At 45.5% G+C, this 21,366-nt stretch overlaps 1 protein-coding gene across 1 annotated transcript in view; it reads left to right on the forward strand.

Moving 5' to 3' along the window:
• Positions 1-21,366, forward strand: part of lyst (lysosomal trafficking regulator) — a 256,589-nt gene that overhangs the window by 218,695 nt on the left and 16,528 nt on the right. Inside the window, 5 exon segments of the mRNA XM_031799602.1 lie at positions 1,473-1,690; positions 1,909-2,139; positions 5,682-5,871; positions 14,355-14,491; positions 15,758-15,856. Coding sequence (XP_031655462.1) covers positions 1,473-1,690; positions 1,909-2,139; positions 5,682-5,871; positions 14,355-14,491; positions 15,758-15,856 — 875 coding nt within the window.

A 21,366-nucleotide genomic window follows, 5' to 3' on the forward strand; every position in this document is an offset into this window, starting at 1 on the left:
TTTATTATCTATGCACAGGCACTTTACAAATGACCTCGTCTAACCTCTACCCCCAGCCTCTGTATATAGCCTCGATATTGTTATGCCATTTTCTTGTGTAACTTTTATTTATTATATTTTCACTTTTGTCTATTTAGTAAATATTTTCTTAACTCTATTTCTAGAACTGCGTTGTTGGTTAAGGGTTTGTAAAGTAAGCATTTCATGTGACAAATTCCATTTGATTTGATCCACAATCTTTGGTTGTTTAGTAAAGGTATTCCCAAACTGGGGTATGCACACTCGTTGGCACCAAGGAACTTTTTCTCGCCTGAATGATGTGAATCGAGGATTACAGGGACTCCGCAACTATTTTCAATGTGCGGTACAAAATTGAGGCTATGATTAGGAAGTTGTAGCTCTTCTCTGCCGGAATGAACAAGGACAAGCTAAAGTTTAAGAGGGTGTGAACGATGCTGACTGGGTGTAGACAAAGAAGAACTCTTCACTAGATACCAAAACATTTCAAAGGCCATTCTACAAGTTACAAGTTGATCAACTTTCAAAGCTGAATTACTTTCCCATTGTTCCTCAACTGTAGTGTTTGATGTACAATTTTCTAGCTCCCATCTCTACTTTTATCCAATGTAAAAAACAAATTCAAATTTTGCTACATAAGACCCAATCGAGCCGGTTGGTCACATATTAGCAGTAAGGAATGTTTTACAGTAGACGCCCATATTAGCAGTAAGGAATGTTTTACAGAAGACGCCCATATTAGCAGTAAGGAATGTTTTACAGTAGACGCCCATATTAGCAGTAAGGAATGTTTTACAGAAGACGCCCATATTAGCAGTAAGGAATGTTTTACAGTAGACGCCCATATTAGCAGTAAGGAATGTTTTACAGTAGACGCCCATATTAGCAGTAAGGAATGTTTTACAGTAGACGCCCATATTAGCAGTAAGGAATGTTTTACAGTAGACGCCCATATTAGCAGTAAGGAATGTTTTACAGTAGACGCCCATATTAGCAGTAAGGAATGTTTTACAGTAGACGCCCATATTAGCAGTAAGGAATGTTTTACAGTAGATGCCCATATTAGCAGTAAGGAATGTTTTACAGTAGACGCCCATATTAGCAGTAAGGAATGTTTTACAGTAGACGCCCATATTAGCAGTAAGGAATGTTTTACAGTAGACGCCCATATTAGCAGTAAGGAATGTTTTACAGTAGACGTCCATATTAGCAGTAAGGAATGTTTTACAGTAGACGCCCATATTAGCAGTAAGGAATGTTTTACAGTAGACGACCATATTAGCAGTAAGGAATGTTTTACAGTAGACGACCATATTAGCAGTAAGGAATGTTTTACAGTAGACGACCATATTAGCAGTAAGGAATGTTTTACAGTAGACGCCCATATTAGCAGTAAGGAATGTTTTACAGTAGTCCTCCTCTCCTCTTTCCAATGTGTCTCTGTCTTCCTCCAGGTTTTGACTTTGGTGTGCGTCAAAACAGTGAGCGCGTGAACCACGTCAACCTGCCACCCTGGGCTCGGAACGACCCTCGCCTCTTCATCCTGATCCACCGCCAGGCCCTGGAGTCAGACCAGGTCTCTCAGACCCTCTGTCAGTGGATTGACCTGGTGTTTGGGTTGAAACAGAAAGGAAAGGCAGCTGTACATGCCATCAACGTATTCCACCCTGCTGTGAGTAGCTGTTTATACCTGGGCCATATATATCCCACCGAACGGAAGGGAACAGAGAGGGCCACGATTTGGACCACAAAAAATGAACATTGTGTTTTTGGTTTACCGTTGCAAAACGTTTTCGTGTGTGAGCATGACCTTGGACAAGAAGAGACATCAGCTTGTATTTTAACTGTTTGACAAGTTTGTCAATTTGATTTGTCTCCCCTCGTCCGTAGACATATTTCGGTATGGACGTGTCGTCAGTGGAGGACCCGGTGCAGCGGCGTGCTTTGGAGACCATGATCAAGACGTACGGACAGACGCCCAGACAGCTGTTCTCTGCATCCCACATCAGCAGAGCTGGACCCAGACTCATTATGGAGGGAGAGCTTCCTGCTGCCATGGGCCTCCTGGTGCAGCTGGCCTTCAGAGAGACCAGGGAACAGGTCAAAGATATAGTTTACCCGGTAGGTTAAAGGTCAGAGGTTAGGGTCAGGTGTTACGGCCTCCTGGTGCAGCTGGCCTTCAGAGAGACCAGGGAACAGGTCAAAGATATAGTTTACCCGGTAGGTTAAAGGTCAGAGGTTAGGGTCAGGTGTTACGGCCTCCTGGTGCAGCTGGCCTTCAGAGAGGCCAGGGTCATCCAATGGGTTTTGAGAAGGAGACAAGGAGAGAGGACGCGAGTAGTATGCCATTGAGATCTTAGGTCAAAGTTCAAACTGGAGAGTTATGGGGGGGCAGCAGGTAGCCTAGTGGTTAGAGGGGAGGAGCGGCAGGTAGCCTAATGGTTAGAGCGTAGGGGTGGCAGGTAGCCTAGTGGTTAGAGTGTTGGGGCGGCAGGTAGCCTAGTGGTTAGAGTGTAGGGGTGGAAGGTAGCCTAGTGGTTAGAGTGTAGGGACGGCAGGTAGCCTAGTGGTTAGAGTGTTGGGGCAGCAGGTAGCCTAGTGGTTAGAGTGTTGGGGCGGCAGGTAGCCTAGTGGTTAGAGTGTAGGGGTGGCAGGTAGCCTAGTGGTTAGACTGTTGGGGCGGCAGGTAGCCTAGTGGTTAGAGTGTTGGGGCGGCAGGTAGCCTAGTGGTTAGAGTGTAGGGGTGGCAGGTAGCCTAGTGGTTAGAGCGTAGGGGTGGCAGGTAGCCTAGTGGTTAGAGTGTTGGGGCGGCAGGTAGCCTAGTGGTTAGAGTGTTGGGGCGGCAGGTAGCCTAGTGGTTAGAGTGTAGGGGCGGCAGGTAGCCTAGTAGTTAGAGTGCAGGGGCGGCAGGTAGCCAAGTGGTTAGAGTGTTGGGGCGGCAGGTAGCCTAGTGGTTAGAGTGTTGGGGCGGCAGGTAGCCTAGTGGTTAGAGTGTTGGGGCGGCAGGTAGCCTAGTGGTTAGAGTGTTGGGGCGGCAGGTAGCCTAGTGGTTAGAGTGTTGGGGCGGCAGGTAGCCTAGTGGTTAGAGTGTTGGGGCGGCAGGTAGCCTAGTGGTTAGAGTGTTGGGGCGGCAGGTAGCCTAGTGGTTAGAGTGTTGGGGCGGCAGGTAGCCTAGTGGTTAGAGTGTAGGGGCGGCAGGTAGCCTAGTGGTTAGAGTGCAGGGGCGGCAGGTAGCCTAGTGGTTAGAGTGCAGGGGCGGCAGGTAGCCAAGTGGTTAGAGTGTAGAGGTGGCAGGTAGCCAAGTGGTTAGAGTGTTGGGGCGGCAGGTAGCCTAGTGGTTAGAGTGCAGGGGCGGCAGGTAGCCTAGTGGTTAGAGTGTAGAGGTGGCAGGTAGCCAAGTGGTTAGAGAGTAGGGACGGCAGGTAGCCTAGTGGCTAGAGCGTTGGACTAGTAACCGAAAGGTTGCAAGTTCAAATCCCTGAGCTGACAAGGTACAAATATGTCGTTCTGCCCCTGAACAGGCAGTTAACCCACTGTTCCCCTGAACAAGCCAGTTAACCCACTGTTCCCCTGAACAAGGCAGTTAACCCACTGTTCCCCTGAACAAGGCAGTTAACCCACTGTTCCCCTGAACAAGCCAGTTAACCCACTGTTCCCCTGAACAAGGCAGTTAACCCACTGTTCCCCTGAACAAGGCAGTTAACCCACTGTTCCCCTGAACAAGGCAGTTAACCCACTGTTCCCCTGAACAAGGCAGTTAACCCACTGTTCCCCTGAACAAGGCAGTTAACCCACTGTTCCCCTGAACAAGCCAGTTAACCCACTGTTCCCCTGAACAAGGCAGTTAACCCACTGTTCCCCAGGTAGCCTAGTGGTTAGAGTGTAGGGGTGGAAGGTAGCCTAGTGGTTAGAGTGTAGGGACGGCAGGTAGCCTAGTGGTTAGAGTGTTGGGGCAGCAGGTAGCCTAGTGGTTAGAGTGTTGGGGCGGCAGGTAGCCTAGTGGTTAGAGTGTAGGGGTGGCAGGTAGCCTAGTGGTTAGACTGTTGGGGCGGCAGGTAGCCTAGTGGTTAGAGTGTTGGGGGCGGCAGGTAGCCTAGTGGTTAGAGTGTAGGGGTGGCAGGTAGCCTAGTGGTTAGAGCGTAGGGGTGGCAGGTAGCCTAGTGGTTAGAGTGTTGGGGCGGCAGGTAGCCTAGTGGTTAGAGTGTTGGGGCGGCAGGTAGCCTAGTGGTTAGAGTGTAGGGGCGGCAGGTAGCCTAGTAGTTAGAGTGCAGGGGCGGCAGGTAGCCAAGTGGTTAGAGTGTTGGGGCGGCAGGTAGCCTAGTGGTTAGAGTGTTGGGGCGGCAGGTAGCCTAGTGGTTAGAGTGTTGGGGCGGCAGGTAGCCTAGTGGTTAGAGTGTTGGGGCGGCAGGTAGCCTAGTGGTTAGAGTGTTGGGGCGGCAGGTAGCCTAGTGGTTAGAGTGTTGGGGCGGCAGGTAGCCTAGTGGTTAGAGTGTTGGGGCGGCAGGTAGCCTAGTGGTTAGAGTGTTGGGGCGGCAGGTAGCCTAGTGGTTAGAGTGTAGGGGCGGCAGGTAGCCTAGTGGTTAGAGTGCAGGGGCGGCAGGTAGCCTAGTGGTTAGAGTGCAGGGGCGGCAGGTAGCCAAGTGGTTAGAGTGTAGAGGTGGCAGGTAGCCAAGTGGTTAGAGTGTTGGGGCGGCAGGTAGCCTAGTGGTTAGAGTGCAGGGGCGGCAGGTAGCCTAGTGGTTAGAGTGTAGAGGTGGCAGGTAGCCAAGTGGTTAGAGAGTAGGGACGGCAGGTAGCCTAGTGGCTAGAGCGTTGGACTAGTAACCGAAAGGTTGCAAGTTCAAATCCCTGAGCTGACAAGGTACAAATATGTCGTTCTGCCCCTGAACAGGCAGTTAACCCACTGTTCCCCTGAACAAGCCAGTTAACCCACTGTTCCCCTGAACAAGGCAGTTAACCCACTGTTCCCCTGAACAAGGCAGTTAACCCACTGTTCCCCTGAACAAGCCAGTTAACCCACTGTTCCCCTGAACAAGGCAGTTAACCCACTGTTCCCCTGAACAAGGCAGTTAACCCACTGTTCCCCTGAACAAGGCAGTTAACCCACTGTTCCCCTGAACAAGGCAGTTAACCCACTGTTCCCCTGAACAAGGCAGTTAACCCACTGTTCCCCTGAACAAGCCAGTTAACCCACTGTTCCCCTGAACAAGGCAGTTAACCCACTGTTCCCCTGAACAAGGCAGTTAACCCACTGTTCCCCTGAACAAGGCAGTTAACCCACTGTTCCCCTGAACAAGGCAGTTAATCCACTGTTCCCCTGAACAAGGCAGTTAACCCACTGTTCCTAGGCCGTCATTGTAAATAAGAATTTGTTCTTAACTGACTTGCCTAGATAAATGTTAATTAAAGGTTTGTTCTGTTTAATAAATGGAGACGTGTAGGGTAGTCTCCCTGAAACAGTTGTTGCTAAGTGGACTTTACTACATGACGATTTAATTAAAGTGAAATGATATGAATCTGGGTGGGCTATGCAGTGCTGTTGAATAATCGTCCTCTCTCTCTCTCTCTCTCTCTCTCTCTCTCTCTCTCTCTCTCTCTCTCTCTCTCTCTCTATCTGTCTCTGTCTGTCTCTGTCTCTCTCTCTCTTCCCTCCCCCTCCCCAGAGTCCCCTGTCCTGGATCAAGGGCCTGAAGTGGGGTGAGTATGTGGGCTCCCCCAGCTCTCCAGACCCTGCAGTGTGTTTTAGCCAGCCCCATGGAGAGAGGTTTGGGTCTCTACTGGCTCTCCCTACCAGAGCCATCTGTGGACTGTCACGCAACTTCTGTCTCATGATGATCTACAGCAAGGAACAAGGTGACAAATATACTAGGAACAAGGTGACACATTATATTAGGAACCAGGTGACACATTATATTATACTAGGAACAAGGTGACACATTATATTAGGAATAAGGTGACACATTATATTATACTAGGGACCAGGTGACACATTATATTATACTAGGAACAAGGTGACACAGTATATTATACTAGGAACAAGGTGACCCATTATATTATACTAGGAACAAGGTGACACAGTATATTATACTAGGAACAAGGTGACACAGTATATTATACTAGGAACAAGGTGACACAGTATATTATACTAGGAACAAGGTGACACAGTATATTATACTAGGAACAAGGTGACACAGTATATTATACTAGGAACAAGGTGACACAGTATATTATACTAGGAACAAGGTGACACAGTATATTATACTAGGAACAAGGTGATACAGTATATTATACTAGGAACAAGGTGACACAGTATATTATACTAGGAACAAGGGGACCCATTATATTATACTAGGAACAAGGTGACACAGTACAGTATATTATACTAGGAACAAGGTGACACATTACGGTATATTATACTAGGAACAAGGTGACACAGTATATTATATTAGGAACAAGGTGACACAGTATATTATATTAGGAACAAGGTGACACAGTATATTATATTAGGAACAAGGTGACCCATTATATTATACTAGGAACAAGGTGACCCATTATATTATACTAGGAACAAGGTGACACAGTACAGTATATTATACTAGGAACAAGGTGACACAGTATATTATATTATACTAGGAACAAGGTGACACAGTATATTATATTAGGAACAAGGTGACGCAGTATATTATACTAGGAACAAGGTGACACAGTACAGTATATTATACTAGGAACAAGGTGACACAGTATATTATATTATACTAGGAACAAGGTGACACAGTATATTATATTAGGAACAAGGTGACACAGTATATTATACTGGGAACAAGGTGACACAGTGTATTATACTAGGAACAAGGTGACCCAGTATATTATACTAGGAACAAGGTGACCCATTATATTATACTAGGAACAAGGTGACACAGTATATTATATAAGGAACAAGGTGACGCAGTATATTATACTAGGAACAAGGTGACACAGTACAGTATATTATACTAGGAACAAGGTGACACAGTATATTATATTAGGAACAAGGTGACACAGTATATTATACTGGGAACAAGGTGACCCAGTATATTATACTAGGAACAAGGTGACCCATTATATTATACTAGGAACAAGGTGACACAGTATATTATACTAGGAACAAGGTGACACAGTATATTATACTAGGAACAAGGTGACACAGTATATTATACTGGGAACAAGGTGACACATTATATTATACTAGGAACAAGGTGACACAGTACAGTATATTATACTAGGAACAAGGTGACACATTACAGTATATTATACTAGGAACAAGGTGACACAGTATATTATATTAGGAACAAGGTGACACATTATATTATATTAGGAACAAGGTGACACAGTACAGTATATTATACTAGGAACAAGGTGACACAGTACAGTATATTATATTAGGAACAAGGTGACACAGTATATTATACTAGGAACAAGGTGACACAGTACAGTATATTATACTAGGAACAAGGTGACACAGTATATTATACTAGGAACAAGGTGACACAGTATATTATACTAGGAACAATGTGACACAGTATATTATACTAGGAACAAGGTGACACAGTATATTATACTAGGAACAAGGTGACACAGTATATTATACTAGGATCAAGGTGACACATTATATTATACTGGGAACAAGGTGACACATTATATTATACTAGGAACAAGGTGACACAGTACAGTATATTATACTAGGAACAAGGTGACACAGTATATTATATTAGGAACAAGGTGACACAGTATATTATATTAGGAACAAGGTGACACAGTATATTATACTAGGAACAAGGTGACACAGTATATTATACTAGGAACAAGGTGACACAGTACAGTATATTATACTAGGAACAAGGTGACACAGTACAGTATATTATACTAGGAACAAGGTGACACAGTATATTATACTAGGAACAAGGTGACACAGTATATTATACTAGGAACAAGGTGACACAGTATATTATACTAGGAACAAGGTGACACAGTATATTATACTAGGAACAAGGTGACACAGTATATTATACTAGGAACAAGGTGACACAGTATATTATACTAGGAACAAGGTGACACAGTACAGTATATTATACTAGGAACAAGGTGACACAGTACAGTATATTATACTAGGAACAAGGTGACACAGTATATTATATTAGGAACAAGGTGACACAGTATATTATACTAGGAACAAGGTGACACAGTATATTATACTAGGAACAAGGTGACACAGTACAGTATATTATACTAGGAACAAGGTGACACAGGATATTATATTAGGAATAAGGTGACACAGTATATTATACTGGGAACAAGGTGACACAGTACAGTATATTATACTAGGAACAAGGTGACACAGGATATTATATTAGGAATAAGGTGACACAGTATATTATACTGGGAACAAGGTGACACATTACAGTATATTATACTAGGAACAAGGTGACACAGTATATTATATTAGGAACAAGGTGACACAGTATATTATACTGGGAACAAGGTGACACAGTACAGTATATTATATTAGGAACAAGGTGACACATTATATTATACTAGGAACAAGGTGACACAGTATATTATACTAGGAACAAGGTGACACAGTACAGTATATTATACTAGGAACAAGGTGACACAGGATATTATATTAGGAATAAGGTGACACAGTATATTATACTGGGAACAAGGTGACACAGTACAGTATATTATACTAGGAACAAGGTGACACAGGATATTATATTAGGAACAAGGTGACACAGTATATTATACTGGGAACAAGGTGACACAGTACAGTATATTATATTAGGAACAAGGTGACACATTATATTATACTAGGAACAAGGTGACACAGTATATTATACTAGGAACAAGGTGACACAGTACAGTATATTATACTAGGAACAAGGTGACACAGGATATTATATTAGGAATAAGGTGACACAGTATATTATACTGGGAACAAGGTGACACAGTACAGTATATTATACTAGGAACAAGGTGACACAGGATATTATATTAGGAATAAGGTGACACAGTATATTATACTGGGAACAAGGTGACACATTACAGTATATTATACTAGGAACAAGGTGACACAGTATATTATATTAGGAACAAGGTGACACAGTATATTATACTGGGAACAAGGTGACACAGTACAGTATATTATATTAGGAACAAGGTGACACATTATATTATACTAGGAACAAGGTGACACAGTATATTATACTGGGAACAAGGTGACACAGTACAGTGTATATATAGTATATTATACTAGGAACAAGGTGACACATTACAGTATATTATACTAGGAACAAGGTGACACAGTACAGTATATATATAGTATATTATACTAGGAACAAGGTGACACAGTACAGTATATTATACTGGGAACAAGGTGACACATTATATTATACTAGGAACAAGGTGACACATTATATTATATTAGGAACAAGGTGACACAGTACAGTATATTATACTGGGAACAAGGTGACACAGTATATTATACTGGGAACAAGGTGACACAGTATATTATACTGGGAACAAGGTGACACAGTATATTATATTAGGAACAAGGTGACACATTATATTATACTAGGAACAAGGTGACACAGTATATTATACTGGGAACAAGGTGACACAGTACAGTGTATATATAGTATATTATACTAGGAACAAGGTGACACATTACAGTATATTATACTAGGAACAAGGTGACACAGTACAGTATATATATATAGTATATTATACTAGGAACAAGGTGACACAGTACAGTATATTATACTGGGAACAAGGTGACACAGTATATTATACTGGGAACAAGGTGACACAGTATATTATACTGGGAACAAGGTGACACAGTATATTATACTGGGAACAAGGTGACACAGTATATTATACTAGGAACAAGGTGACACAGTATTATACTAGGAACAAGGTGACACAGTATATTATACTAGGAACAAGGTGACACAGTATATTATACTAGGAACAAGGTGACACAGTACAGTATATTATACTAGGAACAAGGTGACACAGTATATTATATTAGGAACAAGGTGACACAGTACATTATATTATACTAGGAACAAGGTGACACAGTACAGTATATTATACTAGGAACAAGGTGACACAGTATATTATACTAGGAACAAGGTGACACAGTACATTATATTATACTAGGAACAGGGTGACACAGTATATTATATTAGGAACAAGGTGACACAGTATATTATACTGGGAACAAGGACTCGACAGTATTGAGATACACCTACCCGAGGTAGGACCAAACACAAGCATGTGTTTTCCCATCACAAATATTTTCCAGTTATGAATTTGATGGTTGTGTAAAAATATTTCACTGCCAAAGTAGTTCAATTGATATATATTGTGACACACCCCCTAAACTCAAACATGCCAAATAATGCCTAGCTGATGGGGAACACAAGCTCCTGCAGCCCAATATTACCAGCCTGATATTGGGAATACAATTAGCCAGTTGTCCGCCCTACATTCACAAACAAACAGCATTGAATCATTGGTCTATACATTACTCTGACAGAATTTTTGCGAAGGCGAGGATATTGGAAATGTCATCAAAGCCTACTGGATGACAACTTGTTTTTAACCAGGACAGAATCATTTATAATCCCCTTATTGTATGGGACACTTTTAAATGTGCCTTCAGAGGCCATGAAATTCAGTACTCATCTATAAAACAAAAAATATTTAGTTCAGAAGAATAAGAATAACAGAATAAGTTAGAGGAAAAACAACAAGAAATGGAGGAACTGATTCAAGAAAGATCCAATAAAGCAAACAGGATGGAATATGGGGAGAAATGCACCAATTCGTTTTCTAATCTTCAGCATAGAAATGCTACCAAAAATAATTTACTCAAACGTTTTGCAAATGGAGTCACCCATAATTCACCAAACCATTTTGAAAGACGAAGCAAAGGACTTTAAGCATTCGTTTTGTCATCTCCGCTAACCAAACTTCATTGTTTCTATTAATAAAAATGTACAGAAAGACTCATGTGAAGGCCTAATTACAGAGGAGGAACTTCTATATGCAATTAAAGCCTTCAAGTCTGGGGAAACTCCAGGCCTGGATGGCAGACCAGTGGTAGTATACTAAACTCCAGGCCTGGATGGCAGACCAGTGGTAGTATACTAAACTCCAGGCCTGGATGGCAGACCAGTGGTAGTATACTAAACTCCAGGCCTGGATGGCAGACCAGTGGTAGTATACTAAACTCCAGGCCTGGATGGCAGACCAGTGGTAGTATACTAAACTCCAGGCCTGGATGGCAGACCAGTGGTAGTATACTAAACTCCAGGCCTGGATTGGATGGCAGACCAGTGGTAGTATACTAAACTCCAGGCCTGGATGGCAGACCAGTGGTAGTATACTAAACTCCAGGCCTGGATGGCAGACCAGTGGTAGTATACTAAACTCCAGGCCTGGATGGCAGACCAGTGGTAGTATACTAAACTCCAGGCCTGGATGGCAGACCAGTGGTAGTATACTAAACTCCAGGCCTGGATGGCAGACCAGTGGTAGTATACTAAACTCCAGGCCTGGATGGCAGACCAGTGGTAGTATACTAAACTCCAGGCCTGGATGGCAGACCAGTGGTAGTATACTAAACTCCAGGCCTGGATGGCAGACCAGTGGTAGTATACTAAACTCCAGGCCTGGATGGCAGACCAGTGGTAGTATACTAAACTCCAGGCCTGGATGGCAGACCAGTGGTAGTATACTAAACTCCAGGCCTGGATGGCAGACCAGTGGTAGTATACTAAACTCCAGGCCTGGATGGCAGACCAGTGGTAGTATACTAAACTCCAGGCCTGGATGGCACACCAGTGGTAGTATACTAAACTCCAGGCCTGGATGGCAGACCAGTGGTAGTATACTAAACTCCAGGCCTGGATGGCAGACCAGTGGTAGTATACTAAACTCCAGGCCTGGATGGCAGACCAGTGGTAGTATACTAAACTCCAGGCCTGGATGGCAGACCAGTGGTAGTATACTAAACTCCAGGCCTGGATGGCAGACCAGTGGTAGTATACTAAACTCCAGGCCTGGATGGCAGACCAGTGGTAGTATACTAAACTCCAGGCCTGGATGGCAGACCAGTGGTAGTATACTAAACTCCAGGCCTGGATGGCAGACCAGTGGTAGTATACTAAACTCCAGGCCTGGATGGCAGACCAGTGGTAGTATACTAAACTCCAGGCCTGGATGGCAGACCAGTGGTAGTATACTAAACTCCAGGCCTGGATGGCAGCACCAGTGGTAGTATACTAAACTCCAGGCCTGGATGGCAGACCAGTGGTAGTATACTAAACTCCAGGCCTGGATGGCAGACCAGTGGTAGTATACTAAACTCCAGGCCTGGATGGCAGACCAGTGGTAGTATACTAAACTCCAGGCCTGGATGGCAGACCAGTGGTAGTATACTAAACTCCAGGCCTGGATGGCAGACCAGTGGTAGTATACTAAACTCCAGGCCTGGATGGCAGACCAGTGGTAGTATACTAAACTCCAGGCCTGGATGGCAGACCAGTGGTAGTATACTAAACTCCAGGCCTGGATGGCAGACCAGTGGTAGTATACTAAACTCCAGGCCTGGATGGCAGACCAGTGGTAGTATACTAAACTCCAGGCCTGGATGGCAGACCAGTGGTAGTATACTAAACTCCAGGCCTGGATGGCAGACCAGTGGTAGTATACTAAACTCCAGGCCTGGATGGCAGACCAGTGGTAGTATACTAAACTCCAGGCCTGGATGGCAGACCAGTGGTAGTATACTAAACTCCAGGCCTGGATGGCATACCAGTGGAGGTGTATAGTTTTTTTTTTCATGTACTCAGAGGTCTGTTATTAGTATGTTTTAACCACTCTTATAAAAATGGTAGATTATCAGATACTCAACGAAAAGGTTTGATTGAATTATTACTGAAACAGGACCCAGGTGGTAAAGATCTATTTAAAATAATTTGGAAGGCCCGTTATACTTCAGTGTTGTGAATCAAAAATTCTAGCAACATGCTTCACGCATAGAATTAAAAAGGTGTTGACCGATATTATTCATCCTAATCAGACAGGTTCTTTACATGGACGATACATTTAGAGATAATATAAGACAAGTACTGGAAACAATAGAATACTATGGAAAATTTGGGAAACCAGGCCCGGTATTCATAGCTGACTTTGAAAAGGCTTTTGATAAAGTACGACTGGAGTTTATATATAAATGCCTGGAATATAAACATTTTGGTGAATCTCTTAGAAAATGGGTTGAAGTTAAGTGTAGCAACCAACAGGTGTAAAATGTGAAATAATGGCTACTTATCAAAGTATTAAACAGTCTAGAGGAGTAAAACAAGGTTGTCCACTATCGGCATACCTATTTATTATTGCAATCGAAATTTTAGCTGTTAAAATTAGATCCTACAATAATATCAAGGGATTAGAAACCCAGGGTTTAAAAACTAAGGTGTCGTTGTACATTGATTCATGTTTTCTTTTAAAAACACAATTAGAATCTCTCAACGGCCTCATAGAGGATCTAGATAATTTTTCTAACCTCTGGATAAAAAACAAATTATGATCAGTGTACTATATTACGTATTGGATCACTAAAAAATTCAACTTTTACATTACCGTGTAGTTTACCAAATAAATGGTTTGACGGGGATGTGGACATACTCGGTATACAAATCCTAAAAAAGAAATTATCTCACTCAAATACAATTAACAAAAATAGATAAGAAAAGGAAAATAACTGTCTGTTTGTGTAAAAAATCACCCTGATTTAAACTCTTTAGTCATATCCCAGTTGACCTATTTGGTTATGGCCTTGCCTACACCTAGCGACCTGATTTTTAATTTATATGAGAGAAGAAAAAAATTTGTTTTATTTGGAACAGTAAACCAGACTAAATAAAAAGGGTCTTTCCTGACATAAATATATACAGTAACACGTCTTTTGATGTTGTGGCAATTGTAATCTAATCTGCTCTAAAGACTGACCCTCTGTGTCTCTAGGTGTTGAGGATCACTGACCCTCTCCTCTGTGTCTCTAGGTGTTGAGGAGCACTGACCCTCTCCTCTGTGTCTCTAGGTGTTGAGGAGCACTGACCCTCTCCTCTGTGTCTCTAGGTGTTGAGGAGCACTGACCCTCTCCTCTGTGTCTCTAGGTGTGAGGAGCACTGACCCTCTCCTCCGTGTCTCTAGGTGTGAGGAGCACTGACCCTCTCCTCTGTGTCTCTAGGTGTGAGGAGCACTGACCCTCTCCTCTGTGTCTCTAGGTGTGAGGAGCATGCACAGTACAGATATCCAGTGGTCTGCCATCTTGAGTTGGGGCTATGCTGACAACATGCTGAGGCTGAAGAGCAAACAGAGTGAACCGCCCATCAACTTCATACAGTGCTCTCCGCTCCACCAGGTAAACTACTGTACCTTTAATATCACTTCATACAGTGCTCTCCACTCCACCAGGTAAACTACTGTACCTTTAATATCACTTCATACAGTGCTCTCCACTCCACCAGGTAAACTACTGTACATTTAATATCACTAAACCCTCAATGTATATTTATATAGCTGACTGAAGATTAAGACCATGATCCGTGACCCAGATAGGAGACTCCACAACTCCTTGAGGCTGTTAATGACAGGGCAATGGGAGACTCCACAACTCCTTGAGGCTGTTAATGACAGGGCAATGGGAGACTCCAACTCCTTGAGGCTGTTAATGGCAGGGCAATGGGAGACTCCACAACTCCTTGAGGCTGTTAATGATAGGGCAATGGGAGACTCCACAACTCCTTGAGGCTGTTAATGACAGGGCAATGGGAGACTCCACAACTCCTTGAGGCTGTTAATGACAGGGCAATGGGAGACTCCACAAGTCCTTGAGGCTGTTAATGACAGGGCAATGGGAGACTCCACAACTCCTTGAGGCTGTTAATGACAGGGCAATGGGAGACTCCACAACTCCTTGAGGCTGTTAATGACAGGGCAATGGGAGACTCCACAACTCCTTGAGGCTGTTAATGGCAGGGCAATGGGAGACTCCACAACTCCTTGAGGCTGTTAATGATAGGGCAATTGGAGACTCCACAAGTCATTGAGGCTGTTAATGACAGGGCAATGGGAGACTCCACAACTCCTTGAGGCTGTTAATGACAGGGCAATGGGAGACTCCACAACTCCTTGAGGCTGTTAATGACAGGGCAATGGGAGACTCCACAACTCCTTGATGCTGTTAATGACAGGGCAATGGGAGACTCCACAACTCCTTGAGGCTGTTAATGGCAGGGCAATGGGAGACTCCACAACTCCTTGAGGCTGTTAATGACAGGGCAATGGGAGACTCCACAACTCCTTGAGGCTGTTAATAACAGGGCAATGGGAGACTCCACAACTCCTTGAGGCTGTTAATGACAGGGCAATGGGAGACTCCACAACTCCTTGAGGCTGTTAATGACAGGGCAATGGGAGACTCCACAACTCCTTTAGGCTGTTAATGGCAGGGCAATGGGAGACTCCACAACTCCTTGAGGCTGTTAATGACAGGGCAATGAGACTCCACAACTCCTTGAGGCTGTTAATGACAGGGCAATGGGAGACTCCACAACTCCCTTGTACTTTTCTTTAGTACATCACCTAGTGTTTGAAGACTACTGTGTTTATCATTCTCTCTCTCTAGGTAACAGCGTGTGCCTGGGTGTCTGATGGCTGTCAGCTGTTCACCGGCAGTAGGTGTGGAGTCATCACGGCCTATATTAACCGCTTCAATACTACAACTGTGAGTAGTACAAGTCTGTCTGTCTGTCTGTCTGTCTGTCTGTCTGTCTGTCTGTCTGTCTGTCTGTGTCTCTGTCTGTCTGTGTCTCTGTCTGTGTCTGTCTGTGTCTTGTCTTTCTGTCTGTCTGTCTGTCTGTCTGTCTGTCTCTGTCTCTGTCTCTGTCTCTGTCTGTCTCTCAATATATATACACACTGCATAACCAAAAGTATGTGGACACCTGCTCCTCAAACATCTCAGTCCAAAATCATTAATATGGAGTTGGTCCCCCCTTTGTTGCAATAATAGCCTCCACTCTTCTGGGAAGGCTTTCCAATAGATGTAGGAACATTGCTGCTATAACAGCCTCCACTCTTCTGGGAAGGCTTTCCACTAGATGTAGGAACATTGCTGCTATAACAGCCTCCACTCTTCTGGGAAGGCTTTCCACCAGATGTAGGAACATTGCTGCTATAACAGCCCCCACTCTTCTGGGAAGGCTTTCCACTAGATGTAGGAACATTGCTGCTATAACAGCCCCCACTCTTCTGGGAAGGCTTTCCACTAGATGTTGGAACATTGCTGCTATAACAGCCTCCACTCTTCTGGGAAGGCTTTCCACTAGATGTAGGAACATTGCTGCTATAACAGCCTCCTCTCTTCTGGGAAGGCTTTCCACTAGATGTAGGAACATTGCTGCTATAACAGCCTCCTCTCTTCTGGGAAGGCTTTCCACTAGATGTAGGAACATTGCTGTGGGGACTTAGGCTCATTAGTGAGGCCATCCACTGATGTTGAGCGATTAGGCCTGGCTCGTAGTCGGCTTTCCAATTCATCCCAAATGTGTTCTATGGTGTTGAGGTCAGGGCTCTGTGCAGGCCAGTCAAGTTCTTCCACATCGATCTCGATAAACCATTTCTGTATGGACCTCGCTATGTGCACGACGGCGTTGTTATGCTGAAGCAGAGAAGGGCCTTCCCCAAACTGTTGCCACAAAGTTGGAAGCACAGAATCATCTAGAATGTCATCGAATGCTGTAGCGTTAAGATTTCCCTTCACAGGAACTAAGTGTGGAACTGTTGCAACTGAGGAAAGATGATTTTTACACGCTTCAGTACTCAGCGGTCCCGTTCTGTGAGCTTGTGTGGCCTACCACTTCACGGCTGAGCCGTTGTTGCTCCTAGATGTTTCCACTTCACAATAACAGCACTTACAGTTGACCGGGGCAGCTCTAGCAGGGCAGACATTGGATTAAAATACTTGTTGGAAAGACGGCACCACGTTGAAAGTCACTGAGCTCTTCAGTAAGGGCCATTACCCTCTCTCTCTCTCCCTCCCTTTTCTCTCTTCTCTCTCTCTCTCTCTCTCTCTCTCTCTCTCTCTCTCTCTCTCTCTCTCTCTCTCTCTCTCTCTCTCTCTCTCTCTCTCTCTCTCTCTCTCTCTTCTCTCTCTCTCTCTCTCTCTCTCTCTCTCTCTCTCTCTCTCTCTCTCTCTCTCTCTCTCTCTCTCTCTCTCTCTCTCTCTCTCTCTCTCTCTCTCTCTCTCTCTCTCTCTCTCTCTCTCTCTCTCTCTCTTCTCTCTTCTCTCTTCTCTCTTCTCTCTTCTCTTCTCTCTTCTCTCTTCTCTCTCTCTCTCTCTCTCTCTCTCTCTCTCTCTCTCTCTCTCTCTCTCTCTCTCTCTCTCTCTCTCTCTCTCTCTCTCTCTCTCTCTCTCTCTCTCTCTCTCTCTCTCTCTTCTCTCTTCTCTCTTCTCTCTTCTCTCTCTCTCTCTCTCTCTCTCTCTCTCTCTCTCTCTCTCTCTCTCTCTCCCTTTTCTCTCTTCTCCCTCTCTCTCTCTCTCCCTTTTCTCCCTCTCTCCTCCCCTCTCTCCCTTTTCTTCCTCTCCCTTTTCTGTCTCTTATCCCCCTTTCTTTCGCTCTCTCGCTTCTCTCTGTCTCTCTCTCTTTACCAGCACCACATTGAGTACAGTACCGTGGGTCTCCATGGCAACACCCTCAGTCACCATCTACCCTCCAGCCATCGTCCTCTCTCCATCCTTCCATCCGTCCGCCTCCACATCAACACCCACTGACCTACCATTATCCCCTAGACCCCCACAGTGCATACGCTGTCTCGCTCTCTGTCTGTCTCGCTCTCTGTCTGTCTCGCTCTCTGTCTGTCTCGCTCTCTGTCTGTCTCGCTCTCTGTCTGTCTCGCTCTCTGTCTGTCTCGCTCTCTGTCTGTCTCGCTCTCTGTCTGTCTCGCTCTCTGTCTGTCTCGCTCTCTGTCTGTCTCGCTCTCTGTTTGTCTCGCTCTCTGTCTGTCTCGCTCTCTGTCTGTCTCGCTCTCTGTCTGTCTCGCTCTCTGTCTGTCTCGCTCTCTGTCTGTCTCGCTCTCTGTCTGTCTCGCTCTCTGTCTGTCTCGCTCTCTGTCTGTCTCGCTCTCTGTCTGTCTCGCTCTCTGTCTGTCTCGCTCTCTGTCTGTCTCGCTCTCTGTCTGTCTCCTCTCTGTCTGTCTCGCTCTGTCTGTCTCGCTCTCTGTCTGTCCTGTCTCGCTCTCTGTCTGTCTGTCTCGCTCTCTGTCTGTCTGTCTCGCTCTCTGTCTGTCTGTCTCGCTCTCTGTCTGTCTGTCTCGCTCTCTGTCTGTCTGTCTCGCTCTCTGTCTGTCTGTCTCGCTCTCTGTCTGTCTGTCTCGCTCTCTGTTTCAGCTCAATTTACTGATATGGCAAGTTAATTATTACTTACATTGTGAAAGTATACCTATAGAACAATTATGTATATATTTATATATAATTGTAGTAGTGGACATGGGATTACCATTAACAACAACAACAACAACAATATTAATGAGAACAACAATACATTAAAGCAATGGTAGTGGACCAGTGTCAACATGACTGAGAAGACACATGACCTGGTAGTGGACCAGTGTCAACATGACTGAGAAGACACATGACCTGGTAGTAGACCAGTATCAACATGACTGAGAAGACACATGACCTGGTAGTAGACCAGTGTCAACATGACTGAGAAGACACATGACCTGGTAGTAGACCAGTGTCAACATGACTGAGAAGACACATGACCTGGTAGTGGACCAGTGTCAACATGACTGAGAAGACACATGACTGGTAGTAGACCAGTATCAACATGACTGAGAAGACACATGACCTGGTAGTAGACCAGTGTCAACATGACTGAGAAGACACATGACCTGGTAGTAGACCAGTGTCAACATGACTGAGAAGACACATGACCTGGTAGTGGACCAGTGTCAACATGACTGAGAAGACACATGACCTGGTAGTAGACCAGTGTCAACATGACTGAGAAGACACATGACCTGGTAGTAGACCAGTGTCAGCATGACTGAGAAGACACATGACCTGGTAGTAGACCAGTGTCAACATGACTGAGAAGACACATGACCTGGTAGTAGACCAGTGTCAACATGACTGAGAAGACACATGACCTGGTAGTAGACCAGTGTCAACATGACTGAGAAGACACATGACCTGGTATGAAAGACAAACAAAACAAGATGGGAAATATTATCGACATTACTTTGCACTTTTCACTGGCTGTCCCTCAGGTTGTGGCAGGAGGACACATGTTGGCTTTTCACTGGCTGTCCCTCAGGTTGTGGCAGGAGGACACATCCGGTTGGCTTTTCACTGGCTGTCCCTCAGGTTGTGGCAGGAGGACACATGTTGGCTTTTCACTGGCTGTCCCTCAGGTTGTGGCAGGAGGACACATGTTGGCTTTTCACTGGCTGTCCCTCAGGTTGTGGCAGGAGGACACATGTTGGCTTTTCACTGGCTGTCCCTCAGGTTGTGGCAGGAGGACACATGTTGGCTTTTCACTGGCTGTCCCTCAGGTTGTGGCAGGAGGACACATGTTGGCTTTTCACTGGCTGTCCCTCAGGTGTGGCAGGAGGACACATGTTGGCTTTTCACTGGCTGTCCCTCAGGTTGTGGCAGGAGGACACATGTTGGCTTTTCACTGGCTGTCCCTCAGGTTGTGGCAGGAGGACACATGTTGGCTTTTCACTGGCTGTCCCTCAGGTTGTGGCAGGAGGACACATGTTGGCTTTTCACTGGCTGTCCCTCAGGTTGTGGCAGGAGGACACATGTTGGCTTTTCACTGGCTGTCCCTCAGGTTGTGGCAGGAGGACACATGTTGGCTTTTCACTGGCTGTCCCTCAGGTTGTGGCAGGAGGACACATGTTGGCTTTTCACTGGCTGTCCCTCAGGTTGTGGCAGGAGGACACATGTTGGCTTTTCACTGGCTGTCCCTCAGGTTGTGGCAGGAGGACACATGTTGGCTTTTCACTGGCTGTCCCTCAGGTTGTGGCAGGAGGACACATGTTGGCTTTTCACTGGCTGTCCCTCAGGTTGGGCAGTGGCAGGAGGACACATGTTGGCTTTTCACTGGCTGTCCCTCAGGTTGTGGCAGGAGGACACATGTTGGCTTTTCACTGGCTGTCCCTCAGGTTGTGGCAGGAGGACACATGTTGGCTTTTCACTGGCTGTCCCTCAGGTTGTGGCAGGAGGACACATGTTGGCTTTTCACTGGCTGTCCCTCAGGTTGTGGCAGGAGGACACATGTTGGCTTTTCACTGGCTGTCCCTCAGGTTGTGGCAGGAGGACACATGTTGGCTTTTCACTGGCTGTCCCTCAGGTTGTGGCAGGAGGACACATGTTGGCTTTTCACTGGCTGTCCCTCAGGTTGTGGCAGGAGGACACATGTTGGCTTTTCACTGGCTGTCCCTCAGGTTGTGGCAGGAGGACACATGTTGGCTTTTCACTGGCTGTCCCTCAGGTTGTGGCAGGAGGACACATGTTGGCTTTTCACTGGCTGTCCCTCAGGTTGTGGCAGGAGGACACATGTTGGCTTTTCACTGGCTGTCCCTCAGGTTGTGGCAGGAGGACACATGTTGGCTTTTCACTGGCTGTCCCTCAGGTTGTGGCAGGAGGACACATGTTGGCTTTTCACTGGCTGTCCCTCAGGTTGTGGCAGGAGGACACATGTTGGCTTTTCACTGGCTGTCCCTCAGGTTGTGGCAGGAGGACACATGTTGGCTTTTCACTGGCTGTCCCTCAGGTTGTGGCAGGAGGACACATGTTGGCTTTTCACTGGCTGTCCCTCAGGTTGTGGCAGGAGGACACATGTTGGCTTTTCACTGGCTGTCCCTCAGGTTGTGGCAGGAGGACACATGTTGGCTTTTCACTGGCTGTCCCTCAGGTTGTGGCAGGAGGACACATGTTGGCTTTTCACTGGCTGTCCCTCAGGTTGTGGCAGGAGGACACATGTTGGCTTTTCACTGGCTGTCCCTCAGGTTGTGGCAGGAGGACACATGTTGGCTTTTCACTGGCTGTCCCTCAGGTTGTGGCAGGAGGACACATGTTGGCTTTCACTGGCTGTCCCTCAGGTTGTGGCAGGAGGACACATGTTGGCTTTTCACTGGCTGTCCCTCAGGTTGTGGCAGGAGGACACATGTTGGCTTTTCACTGGCTGTCCCTCAGGTTGTGGCAGGAGGACACATGTTGGCTTTTCA

The sequence above is a fragment of the Oncorhynchus kisutch genome, linkage group LG20, assembly GCF_002021735.2.
Source record: "Oncorhynchus kisutch isolate 150728-3 linkage group LG20, Okis_V2, whole genome shotgun sequence".
In the NCBI taxonomy this organism is placed as follows: domain Eukaryota; kingdom Metazoa; phylum Chordata; class Actinopteri; order Salmoniformes; family Salmonidae; genus Oncorhynchus; species Oncorhynchus kisutch.